The sequence below is a fragment of the Monopterus albus genome, unplaced genomic scaffold (genome assembly GCF_001952655.1).
Source record: "Monopterus albus unplaced genomic scaffold, M_albus_1.0 scaffold502.1, whole genome shotgun sequence".
NCBI lineage: Eukaryota > Metazoa > Chordata > Actinopteri > Synbranchiformes > Synbranchidae > Monopterus > Monopterus albus.
The window spans coordinates 80475-95230 of record NW_018128382.1 but is presented as its reverse complement, the minus strand read 5'-3'; the positions used below and the strand labels follow the sequence as shown (position 1 = coordinate 95230).

The following is a 14756-nucleotide window of genomic DNA, read 5'->3' as shown; positions in this document are numbered from 1 at the left end:
TGTCAAGGTGTCCTTGAGCAAGACACTAAACCCCCAGTTGCTCCTGGTGATGTTACCGGTGTGTGAATGTGTGAGTGCTTGGGAGTGCGAATGGGTGAATGGCCGAATAATGTGAAAGCGCTTTGAGTGCTGTAAAAACATAGAAAGGCGCTATACAAGTATAAGACCATTTACCAAAGATCAGCAAGACACAAATAAAAGATGTGTTAGTTTAGAATGAAGGAAAATGTGAATCATGGGCTAACCATGCAAACTCTGGCAATGAAGCCTGACACTTGACTTCACATTAGAAAGAGATCTGTGAGTAGGCTATGTAACCTGTCCTAGGGCTTGAAAACTTTCCAACCAAACTGCAAAAGGAGAACCTTTCTGAAATGAGAACAGGGTAACAGCTGTGATACCTGAATATTGCACATTTTATGCTTTAGTTAAACAGTTAAATTCAAAAACTGCAAAAGAGGAGATGAGAATGATGCATGGTGATTGGTGTGAGGTGTCTTAGGGAATAATACACATCTCAGCTATTCAGTTAGTTATAGATTACCCAGTTACTTTAAGTAACATAACCATTTGTTTTGACCCACTGAAAAAATTAAGAGCAATAAGAAAATATGGACTTGATATGCAATAAAATGTGAAGCTTGCTTCACAGGAAAAATGCCTTATCAAGTGTGGAAAACTGTCTGCACATGGCTTGTTAAATAAATGATTTTAAAAGCCATGATAGTAGCTTTAAGTTAAGCAACTTGTTGACTTGCTCTAACTAAAGAATGACAAGTTGACAATCTAAAAGTGTGGGTAAGATATTCATCTTATTTGACAAGAGGATGTTTGCATTTGTGGAGAGAGAATTTAGTATGTTGGAGGACTTTCATGTTGAAAGGGATTCAAGGGGTAAAAGAAAAGATGGTATTGGATAGTGGTTGTGTAGACATTCAGCCACTAGGTGGCAACATTGCACTGTTTTTCTGTTTCTCTCCTGGAGCCATTGTGTAAATAATAATAATAATTTGTCCTGATGCAATATACGTTTCAGTTTTGTCTTGAATGTATTGTATTTCCTTTCTGCTGTCTGATTTTACTGTATGCAGGAAGACAAACAGGCTGTTGAGAATCGCAGTTTGTAAATTAACATCTTATGGCAATTTGAGGTTTTGTTCTTCATTTCTATACTGCAAACATTCTATTGTACATTCACTGCAGTTGTTGGTTCTTCACATCTTCTTTCACCTTTATGCAATAAATGCCATCACTAGCCCATTACAAAACAATAAATCATCAGCTGTACAGTCTGACCGGTTGCTCTCAAGGTGTGTAATAATTCAAGTAGTTTAAAACATTTGTCATTATTCTTAGATTTCAATTTTCTATGTAAACATAAAAAATGTACATATTTTATTAAATAATTCCTTACATGCATATTAGCATATGAAAACAGAGCTGTCAAAGTCACAGAGAATTGACATCTGGACTAACTTCACCACATCAAAACTATGGGGTAAATATGGAAATGCTGCTAAAATAAGTGGAAATCCAGACAAAGAGATGCTAATATCAATTGTAGATAATGGATTTTCTGCCTTTATATATCAGCATCCCATCACCACTTGGATTTTTCAGTCTGTTGACACCAGATTGGGGAAGATGTGGAGTTTATAAAAACAAAGACTGTCTCGCCATCTCGGCCAAGAAGCTTAGTGCTGGTACCCAACTTGATCATTCACAAGCTGAATGGAATTGATGGCTACAGTAGATGTTTGCATGTTTTTTTGTTTGTTTTTACACATCACAGAAGTGGAAGACATACTCAAATTCTTTACTTCAATAAAAGTAGCAAAAACACTGCTCTGTTACAAGTTAAAGTACTGCATTCACCGTGCTACTGAAGTAAAAGTAGAAACATAGACTATTAGCATCAAAATGTACCAAGTTTAAAAGTATATTATGCAGAATGGCACATTCAACTTTAATGTCTATTATATTATAATTATTTATGTATTACTGGGTACATCACATTTAATGTTGCAGATGGTAAAGGTGGAGCTAAGGCTTGTAATTTGAATTACTGCTGGGTAGCTTATACATTATCCACCATGGATCAATAAAGTCTTGTAATTATACAGAATTTTTTTTTTCATTAATATGACTGAGAAGTAACTAAAGTTATCAAGCAGTATAGTGGAGCAAACAGTATAATAGGCTATTTGCCTCTAAAATGTGGTGTAGTCAAGGTATGTTGTAGCAGAAAAGGGACTCACCCAAGTAAAGAACAGATAGCCCTACCGAAAAATTGTACTTAAGTACAGTACTTAGTTACATTCCATCACTGATTTGTAAGCGGATAACTATGTTTCTAACCGTTTGTGATTATTGCCTTCTGATACTGGGATCACGTTGAAATGCAATTACTCATGGGTCCTGTAGGTGGCAGCTGTATACTTTGATACATCTCCTCCATCGCAAATCGTAATCGGAGTAGTAGTAGAAGAAGAAGACATGCATGGCTTTGACGTGGATTTCGGTAAACGTAGTTTTCTATTCGTGATTATAACATTTACGTTTATGTATGAATGATCTCTTCTGGAATACAGTTCCCAGAATGACATGAACCGGTGGCAAGAGTTACCGAATGACAGATGAATTAGTCTGTTAATAAACGTTGTGTTTCCTGGCGAAAGTCAAAGAAGAACTTTATTTGATCTCGTGTTAACAAAGTAGGTAAATATCTGTGAAAGCGAGCTACTCTGTCGTGGTATATTTAGCTAAGTTAACAGCTGAGACGGATGATTACACTTGGTGTCATCATGCTGTGGTGCAACCAACGTTACTGTTAGCTAATTGTGAAATAGTTATTGGTAACTGTGTGGCAAGTACTTTTTTTTCTTAACGTGCTTTGTGTTGAAACCGGTGAAGCAGCAAGAACATTTATTTGGGAGTTTTATAGCATAACTGGGCCACATGAACCTCATACATTTAATGAAGAATGAAATGTTACTTCTCTGGTATTAGCTCGTTGCAGCAGCCGGTGCTAAGATTTGAGGGTTTTCTTGCTGATCTGCTTTTTCTGTAGATACTTCGTCAACCACCACATCAGTTTTATCAGTTAACAAAGGTTAGTACATGAAACATAACTGAAAGTGGAGCTAAATCATTAGTCGACTAACTAAACGTCTGCATGATTAACAAGAAGTCAATTGGCAAGGTGATCCACACAACAATTAGTAGGCTATTGATTAGTTGACCGGCGTTGTTTGCTATTTGCTAGACCAAACAATTAGGCTGATTGATGTAATCAAGAAAGTTATCCTCGCAATTGGTCGATAATGTAAATATTAATTAACTGAAGCCCCAGTTTTGTATTTTGGTAACGAATTAATCATATCATGGAAAACAACCCAATTTCTCAAATGTGTGATAATACAATAAATATCTTAGCCTGACGGACCTAGTCATTATTTACTACATAGCACAGAGGAAGCTTGAGCTGGTGTGTCACCAGACTGAGGCTGACTCTTTCTTACCACCAGTAAAAAATGTTTCTTGTTTGTTTCTTTCATTATGCTAAGTCTCTACATATTAACCATAAGACAGTTTTTTTTTGTTTTTGTTTACAGTGAGGCCATGAGGAATCTTTGGACCAAAGCGGGTGTTTTAGGCTCTGTGTCAATAGCCTTTGGTTCACTGCTGTGGTCTCAGAAGAAGACTGACTCAGACCAGGTTGCTTCCAGTTGCTCCCATGATGAAACAATTCCCAGTTGTCCCTATGAACTAAAACTGGTCCAAGTCTTGTTTCGACACGGTGCTCGAACACCGCTTAAGTCTATACCTGATGTGATGGAGGTAAAAATCTTTTTTTGCATTTCATCAACTAATTTAGTGTCTTGAGTCTTTGATAAGATAGTGTCACATAATATCTGCAATTTCTTGTCTGGTCATGTGTATCTTGTCAAAGGCTCAGTGGGTGCCAACTCTTTTGGAGCCCCCAGCACACACCCACATGAACTATGTAGTGACAGATCTTCATGGTGGTCCCAGGCCTCCATCTCCTGTTGAAGACAGCTATCGGAGAAACGTGCTCTCTGTGAGTAAATGTGTTTTGTACCATTGAATGCAGTCAGACAACAAATGCAACAATGGAATGGGCTTGCAGCAGACAGCTTGACATATAGCTTGAAAAGCAGCAGTGTGATTAGTAACATAATGATATCATTCCCTGACACTATGTAATATGGTATGGTATAGTTGGACACTACTGGGACCAGAGAGTTGTCAGTAATGTTAATGCTATGACAAGTTAGTATTTGCTATGACAAGTGATCTTGGATTAACAGAGTCTGTAGATGTGAAGCACCTGGTGGATTCATAAAGTACTTCACTCCCACATTCATCCATCCATCTAATACCTATACCACATATTCCTGAATAGGGTCTTTGTTGCCTGTCCAGGTACTCCACACAGAAAGGCACCGGTTGGCCGGGGCTTGAACCCAGAACCTTCTTACTGTGAGGCGACAGCGCTAACCATGCGACTTACTGAGTCAGTTAATGGATATGGGATTAATGAATATGGCAGGGGCAGCGCAGTGGTTAGTGCTGTTGCGTCACAGCAAGAAGGTTAAGTAGAAGAGAAAATTACATTTTAAGCAGCAACTTATGGGAAACTCCCACTACGGTGTAATTTGTGTTGTAACACTCTCTTAAGTTAATGGGCATGCATACATTATACTGTGATCTGATGCTACCAAGAAATCCTCACAAGGTGGCAACCTAAAAACACACTATTAAAACATTATTTTGCAGAATTCCCTTTCTGTGAGTTGTGCATAGTTGTGATGACATTTATCTACACAGTAATGTACAGTCCACATGTTCTGCACTCCTTTGTTAATAGATACAGTACATGAAATGCTTAGTATTCCACTGAGTGAAGTGACTGAATATGAAAGTTCTGGGTTTAGCTTTGCAAACTAAATCCCACAGTATGGACTCCTGCTATGCTTGTACCACAGTGACTTTGGCTTCCTGCATGTGATCACAGATGTGTGTCTGTTAGGCCCCATCCGGGTAAAACCTGATCTGGTTTGGCAGGGTGGCACATTCCCCGGTCAGCTGACCACAGTGGGCATGCAGCAGCTGTACGAGCTGGGTACAATGCTAAGGAGGAGATACATTGAGGAGAGACCCTTCCTCAGCTCCAGCTTTAGCCCAGCTGAGGTCTAGTAAGTGCTGCACATCGTGACGAGTAGCACAGGCATTTTTCTGTAGTTTTGATACATTGGGTTTATGAGTATAGTACAAATGATATCAGCCTAAATGCTGTACTACTTTCAAGCTGTTTGCCTTCCATAACCTCTTTATTCCATTTTTAGTGTGCGGTCCACTAACATTATGAGGACCATTGAATCTGCCAAGTGCTTGATTGCAGGGCTCTTCCAGCAAAAACAAAAAGGTAGGGTAGAAATCCATCTGTGCATGATGTTATTCTGTTCTGGATCTCATTATCTCTTTTTGTAATTTTATCTTCTACTTAAAGAAACCGTGCATATCTTAACAACGGAGGCAGAGTCTGAAATTCTCTATCCTAACTATTATGGATGCAAGCTGCTCAAAATCCAGTGCAGGTATGCAGAGGATGTTTTCATACCAAGTACACAGTCGCACCAAGCCATGACCATCATATGCGCTCGCTACCCAAAAATAGAATCTTGAATAATGTGTTGTGCAAAATTATAGGCAAAGCTGAGATGCCTGTGACAGGTTGTCACGGTGTATCTGTGTTTTCTGGCTGACACTGTGTGTGTTGTGTGCAGCCACCGCTGGGCAGAGTCGTCCACTCTGCCAGACATTGCAACCGACCTGCAGAGCATCCAGAACACATTGGGCATCACTGCTCACCAGCATGTCGACTTCATCCTCATTAGGGATGACATGGTTGCCAGAGAGGTGACACTGCCACACCATGATCCATATGACTTTTTTATTAGGTCTCACCACAAGCTATCAGAATACATACAATTGTTATTCGAACTTAGCCTGGCCTAAGGCTGAGGCTTCGCAAGCTGCTAGTCCTGTAAGATGAAACTGCAACAGTTTTATTTTTAAACAAACTTGAAGAAAAACAAATCCAGCAGGATTTGAGTTTAGACCTCGACAGTATTTGGTCGTGTCATAATTAAAGATATTTTAGAACAAATATTTTTTGTTGATGTTCAAATAAACATCTTATAAATGTACTCACTAGTGTCACTGCATGATCTACAAGACAGGAGGGTCATTTTTATTGGTCCTGTCTCTAGTGTTTTCCTCTGCAGCCAAATCCAAATGGTGAAGCCCTACCTAATATTCTCATTAATCCTGTTTAAATCCAACTGTTATCAGTTACAGGTCGAACAAACTAAAAGACGCAAAGGAAGCAGCACATTTTTCAACATAGGCATTTTCTGCTTAAAACAGAAAATAAAGCTACTGGCGGTTTAATATCGACACCCTCCCTAAGCTGTCCATATTAGACACCATAATGATAAAAGCTCTGGAAAACTGTGAGCAGAAACTTAATGTCATGCCTGAGGTTTCCTTTCTAGTGCTGACTGATAGCGACTAGTTTCTGTGCATCAACAGACCCACGGCCTGCCTTGCCCTCTAGTGCTGGACACTTGGAGGAATAAAGTGGAGCAGAGAGCTGTGGACATGATCTGCCACATCTTTGAACCCAGCAAGAGGTTAGAGTAAACAAAAATCAGCCGAGGAGGGACTCAAAACTTCAATCTACCATTGTTCTAAACAACAACTTTAATCAGTGTCACTAAAGAGGCTTTACCTAACTGATGTCTTTCTTTCAACAGGTTAATTCTTTTGCTATGTTTTTGGCAGGGAGAATTTGAGGCTGTGTGTGGGACCGCTCCTGCACACATTGTTAGCCAACACTGAGGAGAAACTACAGAGCACCTCATCAGAGTCAAAGAGGTCGGGTACCTCACAATAAACACACTTGTTCATTAGATAGTTGATTGCACTGAGCTTTAATTGTTCAACTCATAAAATCCTCTCTCCAACAGGAAGTTGTTTTTGTACTCTGTACACGACACCACCTTGATGCCCTGTCTAATGGCTCTGGGCATTTTTGACATGAGATGGCCACCATATGCAGCTGATCTCACGCTGGAACTGTACCAACACCGACAGACCAACGAGGCCTTCGTCAAAGTGTCATACGTAGGCCAGGTACGTGCGAGAATGTGTCTACCTTTATTTGATCAGCTGTTCTAAATTTCTCCTTTGCTTCAGTCAAATTGCTCATCTTTCTGTAGGATCAACATATTCCAGGTTGCAGTGGAGTCTACTGCCCTCTGCAGGAGTTCAAACAGGCCCTGTCAGCGTATTCACTGAGCTCTGACCTCTACCAGTCACTTTGTAACAGCACAGAAGGCCTGACCGAGCCCTGAACCCCAAACACTCTGAGCCACATAGCATGTTTTTTTTTTAGCCCTCAGTTCTCAGTCCATCCAGCCATTATACCTCGCTGTCTGATTACAGCAGGGGAAAGTCCAGGGTTACATCTTTGACTTAATTTCATAATTCTTCATCTCTGTGTAACCATGGCAGTAAAATCTAATGCAATGATTATAGAATAGAATGAATTATATGGCCAAGTATGTTTTTTACGGCACATTGACAAGTGTATGTGCAGAATGAGTTTGGTATGCTCGATAGCAAATGTTCAGTGCACAGGTTTCCTTTTAGATACACTTGATTTGTTTGCCTTAGTGATGAAGAGTGGTGTTATTGTCAACAAATTCCAAAAGATTAAAAACCAAACACGTTTGCCTCTCTCTCTCAGTACCTTCGGAACTGTTTAGACACATACATACAAAAATACACAGTTTCATCTTAAGTCTAATTTCCTAAAATGACTGGACTAGTTTTAGCAAGCAGTAAAAAAACAACAAAAAAAAAAAACCTGTGCATTTGTTGGTGACTATTTTCAGTTGCAGATTAATACAAATTTCTAGTGTGTATTTATGGCACCGGGACATGTATGGCACAGAGGAATAAACTAAATCATGCTTTGCCAAAATCAGTAATCCTTGTTAACACGTTGAATTCATCGGTGGCTTTGCTCTTTTAGGGATTTGTTGACAAGAAAAATACAGGACAGTATCGGCTTTTTTTTTTTTTTTTTTTTTTTTTTTGGTTCTAAGCAGAAACTGTTGGAGTTAAATCTTGGACTAAAATATGGATATCTTAATAGTTGGTAAATGTGGTATAACAGCCTGAACCTGTTTATATGTGGTTATTCTGCCAATTTGGTTGTTTTCCTAACCAGATCTTTCATATTCAGTCATTTCACTCAGTGGAATACTAAGCATTTCATGTACTGTATCTATTAACAAAGGAGTGCAGAAAGTGTGGACTGTACATTACAACTCGGAGAATGGGCATTCTTCTGCAAAACAGTTTTAAGAGTGTGTTTTTAGGTTGTTGCCTTGTGAGGATTTCTTCATAGCATCAGATCACAGTATAACGTATGCATGCCCATTAACTTGAGTGTTACAACAACACAAATTATACCATAGGTGCTGCTTAAAATGTAAAATTTGGACTGGTGAGGCAGAAATAAATATTTTCAATGGTAGGTCTTTTTTGGGGGGTGGGGTGCTTATGTCACAGCAACAGCTGTTATTTATATCTGCCAAATAAATGCTGTTTCCAAAATAGTTGCAACTATTTTGTGGTGTCCTCTGAAAATAGTTCTAAGTACCTGCTGACAAAATGTCAACTTGGCATTGCTTGGAAATGACCTGGTTCCCTTGTACTAGCTGAATGTTGGTAAACTGGTTTGACACATACAATAACAAACATACCACCCAGTCCACTTCACTGAGTATATGAAAATAACCAAAGACTCACGTGGACACATGCACAGCAACACGCACACACTACATAGACAACATGTATATACCAAAACAATATCATTTATTTGTAGTCCATCACCACAGCCCTGGTAGGCTATTTTGCACCAAAGCCAATGGAGAAACACATGACAAGCTTATACAATAGGGAAGATAAAATCAACTGGATGGTAAGCAGTACGCCTTTACATTTCTGTGTCTCACTCTGGACACCACACCTAACCAGATCTACGTAGCTCTAGTTCTAGAATACCTGACATACCTGCTGTGGCATTCAGCCACTCCTGTCCCATTCTGCTGACCATCGGGATTATTGCTGTGAAAATGATAATTACCCAGAGTCAACAAGAAAGAACACAACGGGAACAAGAAGAACACACATAGCACATCTGGGTATTAGCAATATTATTCCCGCTGGCGAAAAGTCCGGTCCTGAAAGTTTTGGAGCGCCGTTTTTTTTTTTTTTTTTTTTTTTGGTTCTAAGCAGAAACTGTTGGAGTTAAATCTTGGACTAAAATATGGATATCTTAATAGTTGGTAAATGTGGTATAACAGCCTGAACCTGTTTATATGTGGTTATTCTGCCAATTTGGTTGTTTTCCTAACCAGATCTTTCATATTCAGTCATTTCACTCAGTGGAATACTAAGCATTTCATGTACTGTATCTATTAACAAAGGAGTGCAGAAAGTGTGGACTGTACATTACAACTCGGAGAATGGGCATTCTTCTGCAAAACAGTTTTAAGAGTGTGTTTTTAGGTTGTTGCCTTGTGAGGATTTCTTCATAGCATCAGATCACAGTATAACGTATGCATGCCCATTAACTTGAGTGTTACAACAACACAAATTATACCATAGGTGCTGCTTAAAATGTAAAATTTGGACTGGTGAGGCAGAAATAAATATTTTCAATGGTAGGTCTTTTTTGGGGGGTGGGGTGCTTATGTCACAGCAACAGCTGTTATTTATATCTGCCAAATAAATGCTGTTTCCAAAATAGTTGCAACTATTTTGTGGTGTCCTCTGAAAATAGTTCTAAGTACCTGCTGACAAAATGTCAACTTGGCATTGCTTGGAAATGACCTGGTTCCCTTGTACTAGCTGAATGTTGGTAAACTGGTTTGACACATACAATAACAAACATACCACCCAGTCCACTTCACTGAGTATATGAAAATAACCAAAGACTCACGTGGACACATGCACAGCAACACGCACACACTACATAGACAACATGTATATACCAAAACAATATCATTTATTTGTAGTCCATCACCACAGCCCTGGTAGGCTATTTTGCACCAAAGCCAATGGAGAAACACATGACAAGCTTATACAATAGGGAAGATAAAATCAACTGGATGGTAAGCAGTACGCCTTTACATTTCTGTGTCTCACTCTGGACACCACACCTAACCAGATCTACGTAGCTCTAGTTCTAGAATACCTGACATACCTGCTGTGGCATTCAGCCACTCCTGTCCCATTCTGCTGACCATCGGGATTATTGCTGTGAAAATGATAATTACCCAGAGTCAACAAGAAAGAACACAACGGGAACAAGAAGAACACACATAGCACATCTGGGTATTAGCAATATTATTCCCGCTGGCGAAAAGTCCGGTCCTGAAAGTTTTGGAGCGCCAAGTCAAATGTCATCCACAACTTGAAATGGAGTGGAGATTATTACTGTGCTGCAGAACTGCCAGGACCCTCACACAATGTGTAGCTCTCAATGGTAACAACAGAGAAAGAAGACGCTTTCTGCAGACAGTCCATGTTTGTGCTTTTTTTAATAATACTATTATCTTAATGAGGTCATAGTTTGGTTTGTTATACACTGGAGTTACAAAGGAAATTAAAATAGACTAAAATTCGAAGAGCCCACCAATGGTAAACAGTACAGTATTTTTAGGGGGCATTCCTCCCCCAATGAAAGTCGGTAAGAGGAGTTGAGAGGTCACTGATAGAATGCCTATACATACAGACACATACATACCACACATACAGTCTGTCAAGCACGCATACACACTCACACGTATATACTGTACAGAAACAGTCAAAACAATGGAGCGAGAGACGAGATGGAGTTCCACTAAAGTCTTCACAAAGCACAATTCTTCTTATTCCTTTCTCTTGTCCATACCACTTTCGTGACAAACGTGTTTTTAAAATCTGAAAAAAGTAGACATATACTGTAGCATCTTCACGCTGACTTTTAGTTAGGTTGATTCCTCTTTGATGTTGAAGTCATCTTTATAGTCAGATAATCAAAAACACAAGAGTTTTGTGAAATTGATGCACAACAATCCCATACATTCTGAACTTCAGTAAGTCAAAATTAAATGTTCTTGTGGCAAAAGTACTCCAATCTGGGCAAGTACGCGTCTCCGCTGGAATAGTTCCCACAGGACATTGCTCGGTAACCGATTAGCTCCATACCGTTCATTTCTGGGCATGTCCTCCATTTCATATTATACTTCCTTTATTTGACTCCATCAGAGTTTTCTGAACACCTTGATCTTTTTACTCCATCCTTGCATTTTGTCCAGCAACATTCTACACACAAGGTTTCTGTTGGATTAGAACATTCCAGGGCCGGGACTGAACCCCATGTCCATGTCACGTGGCCTCATCTGACCCCCCATCATCATTGTCTGCTGTGGGGGGCCTCCCATGCCCTGCAGTGACATCATCATGTTAGGTGAGCCGCCAGGGCCTGGGTGGGTCATTTGTCTCCCCTGCATCATCCCTCCCGGACCCCCAGGAGACATCATCCGGTGCTGGGGGCCCATCATACCTTGGCCCATGAATCCTGGTGGCCGCATTGAGTTGTGGCCAGGGTTGCCCATTGGAATGTCTTGGGGGCCCATTACCCCACCAGGCCCCCCTGGCATCCCCCCCATCCCCTGCATGGACATTCCCATCCTTGGTGGACCATCACCCATCATTCCCTGCATGGGAAAGCCAGAGGGGTGTGGTGGTTTCCCCCCAGGGTTGTCTCCTCCACCACGGGGAAAGTAAGACAGAGTCTGGCTAGGCTTCTCTGATGGGATTATCCTAGACAGGTCAAACTCAGGGATGCCGGATGCTCCTGGCCGCATCACCTCATGAAGGTCTGCATCACTGAACCCACCTTGCATGTTATTGAACTCTGGCCCTCCAGGGGTATTGGGCTTGCACATACCCCCATCACTCCCTCCCCCGTGAGGCATAGTCCCCATCCGTCCTCCCATAGGTCCTTCTCCTTGGAAGCCCATGGGATGGCCAGGGAATCCTTGGGGACCAGGACCATTGTGCGGTGAGAAAGGGCCTTGCTGGGAAGGGGACTGAGTGAGAGGGTATCCTTGGCTTCGGTGAGGGTAACCCATACGCCCCTGGGGCATCATTTGAGGGTTTGCTAAACCAGGGTCTTGGGGATTTGGTGGAATCATCATGCCATGAGGAATCATGCCTGGGCCCATATTAGGGGCATTTGGAGAGGGCATCTGTGGAGGCATGCCATGGGAGAGAGGCTGGGACCCCACTGGATTCATACTCAGAGGGCTTAGGGCAGGCATGGGTCCAGCGTTTCCAGGTCCCATCATACGTGGATTGCCTTGGTGGTTCATTGGCATACCTATATGGTGCAAGACAAAACAAATGTATTAAATATATAATACAATCCCTTGTGAAGCACAAGGAATATTAGAGTGGTCCAAGGTGGGTGGGACCGAAACTACAAGTTAAACAACAAAGATATTTCAGATGTCTCACCGTTATTGTTCACTGAAGGCAGGTTTGGGGAACGAGCTGGGGGCGAGTCGTCATCAGAGCTGGCAACAGTCTTTATGGCATCATGGTAAAGTGGGGTGGAGCTGGGCATTGCAAACTTGGACATGCGTGACATCATGATGGAGAGAGGATTCTGGGATAGTGTTGGCTCAGGGGGTATGGTGTATGGGCTGCCAGACGAGACATTACCTGGGAGGGACATGGAGCCAGATGGAGCCCCTGATGAAGGAGGGGCTGAGGGAGGACCATTACCACCTAGAGAATGACATAAGAAAAAGATGATAAAACTTAGCAAACCTTTTATTCTCTGATAGTAGAGAGACAAAACAAAAACTATTAGCAAGTGTGAAACCCCTTAGAACTGTGGCCACTGGGATGTGGTCCAGTGGCCACAAGAGGGAGCCACTAGACCATAACCCACTCACCCCACCCCTCATACAAGAGACACTAATGATGCACCTGATAGACAACTTCCAATTCTTTTATTTTCCATATTCCATCTATATCTGATATTTAATACCAACAATCACTGAAACCAACAGAACACTTATAACCAATAGCTAAAATTTCAACAGCAAACCAGTTACAAAATAAATGCCAATATTACCTGAATGAAGGTAATAATTATTGAATGATGCAGCAGAGACAAGTAGCTGATAAACATAGACAAGAGAAAAATACCTTGCTCCATATTCCCCATCATGTTTGGTGAGGTGATACTGAGGGGAGGCTTGCCACCCTGAGGTGGCACTCCGGGACTCTGCATGGGTGGTTTTGGTGAGGAGGCCCATCCTGGAGAGGGGTTAGGAAGAGAAGGAGACCTCATATGAACAGGAGAGGCACCTGCTGATCCCATCATGGAGTGAGGGGACTTCATTGGTGCTGAAGCTGGTTGAGCTGGAGGGCCACTGGGGCCTGTGGGACCAGTGAGCATTCCAGCCAGCTGGGATGGTGTCTGAGGGGATTTAAGATTTCCAGAGGGAGAGCCCATCATGGGGGACTGCACTTGCCTCAGAGGAGGGGACTTAAGTGGGTTGACACTTGGAGAGTTCCCTCCTCCTGCTTGGACATTCAGATCTGCTGGTTTGCGGCCCCTCTGACCTTGTGAGGGACCACCAGTAGAGGGCAGGTGGTTAATGCGGCCATTACCTCCTGTTGGGGTTGATCTGTGCTCTGGACCAAAGGCTTGGTCTGCATGTGGACCTCTCATTCCTGCAGGACCCCCTGGGAAGGGCCGTCCATGTCCCATAGGAAAGTCTCCTGGTTGTGTCTGATCAGGGAAGGGAGGGCCCTGCATGGGCCTGCCTTGTGGACCCATGTTCTCCATTAGAGATCCTCCACCTCCTCTCATTCTCATCATGTCATCTGGACTCATATTCATAGGAGGATCTCGTAGTTTAGAAGGGTGCATATGAGGTCCTGGCCCAGGGCCAGGTCCTATGCCAAACTCGGGTCCCATTTCTCTGCTCCCCATTCCCTGGAGCCTAGATGAGGGACTCATTGGACCTTCACCGGGCATTCTGGGAAACATACCCATGCCATTACCAGGTTCCATTCCACCTCGTTGATGCCCCATCATCCTTTGCATGTCCATCATCATCCCAGGAGGGAGGCCCTTCTCTCCAGCCATTCCTTGGTGGAACATTGCTTCTTGGACTGACTGAGGATTTGGGAAACGTTCTCCACGACCTCCTGGACCAGCAAACATTCCCCCAGGTCCTCCAGGGAAACCTCGTGCATCTCCCATTCGAGGAGGCATATCATCAGGCCAGCCCATTCCAGGCCTTGGGGGTCCTTCCATCTCAGGATTCATCATACCAGAGAAGCCTGGCATCCTCTGCATATGTGGAGGCACACCCCTGGGGCCAGGGCCAGGGCCCATGCCCATGCGCTCCTGACAGTGCTCCAGAGGACCACCTGGTCCTCCCCACATCTCTCCTGGGCCCAACTGGTAGGGAGGTGGGGGCCCTCGCATCATACCACGTGGACCATGAGGGTGCATCATCATGTCTGGAGGAAGTGGCCGGTGTTGCATTTCCTGTTTCTTCCTCTTCTCTTCGTAAAATTCCTGC

At 42.4% G+C, this 14756-nt stretch overlaps 2 protein-coding genes across 6 annotated transcripts in view; one reads left to right on the top strand and one right to left on the bottom strand.

Annotated features, from left to right (window-relative positions):
- Positions 1-2538: 2538 nt before the first annotated feature.
- On the top strand, positions 2539-8712 carry acp6 (acid phosphatase 6, lysophosphatidic). 5 transcript variants are annotated; one of them, XM_020588106.1, is made up of 12 exons: positions 2539-2714; positions 3071-3112; positions 3615-3840; positions 3953-4081; positions 5089-5219; positions 5370-5449; positions 5534-5621; positions 5811-5943; positions 6619-6719; positions 6871-6963; positions 7056-7221; positions 7308-8712. In XM_020588106.1, the coding sequence occupies exons 3-12, from the start codon at positions 3622-3624 to the stop codon at positions 7440-7442; spliced, it is 1275 nt and encodes a 424-aa protein (XP_020443762.1). In that variant the 5' UTR covers positions 2539-2714; positions 3071-3112; positions 3615-3621; the 3' UTR covers positions 7443-8712. The 5 variants fall into 5 exon arrangements, with proteins under 5 accessions (XP_020443762.1, XP_020443761.1, XP_020443764.1 ...); XM_020588105.1 differs by lacking the exon at positions 3071-3112; XM_020588108.1 differs by lacking the exon at positions 3071-3112 and having other exon boundaries at positions 3592-3840.
- Positions 8713-10684: 1972 nt separating this feature from the next.
- Positions 10685-14756, bottom strand: part of bcl9 (BCL9 transcription coactivator) — a 10517-nt gene continuing 6445 nt past the window's right edge. Inside the window, 3 exon segments of the mRNA XM_020588103.1 lie at positions 10685-12529; positions 12667-12939; positions 13366-14756. The exon segment at positions 13366-14756 is cut by the window's right edge and continues 45 nt beyond it. Of these exon segments, the coding sequence (XP_020443759.1) occupies positions 11493-12529; positions 12667-12939; positions 13366-14756 (2701 nt within the window). The 3' untranslated portion in view covers positions 10685-11492.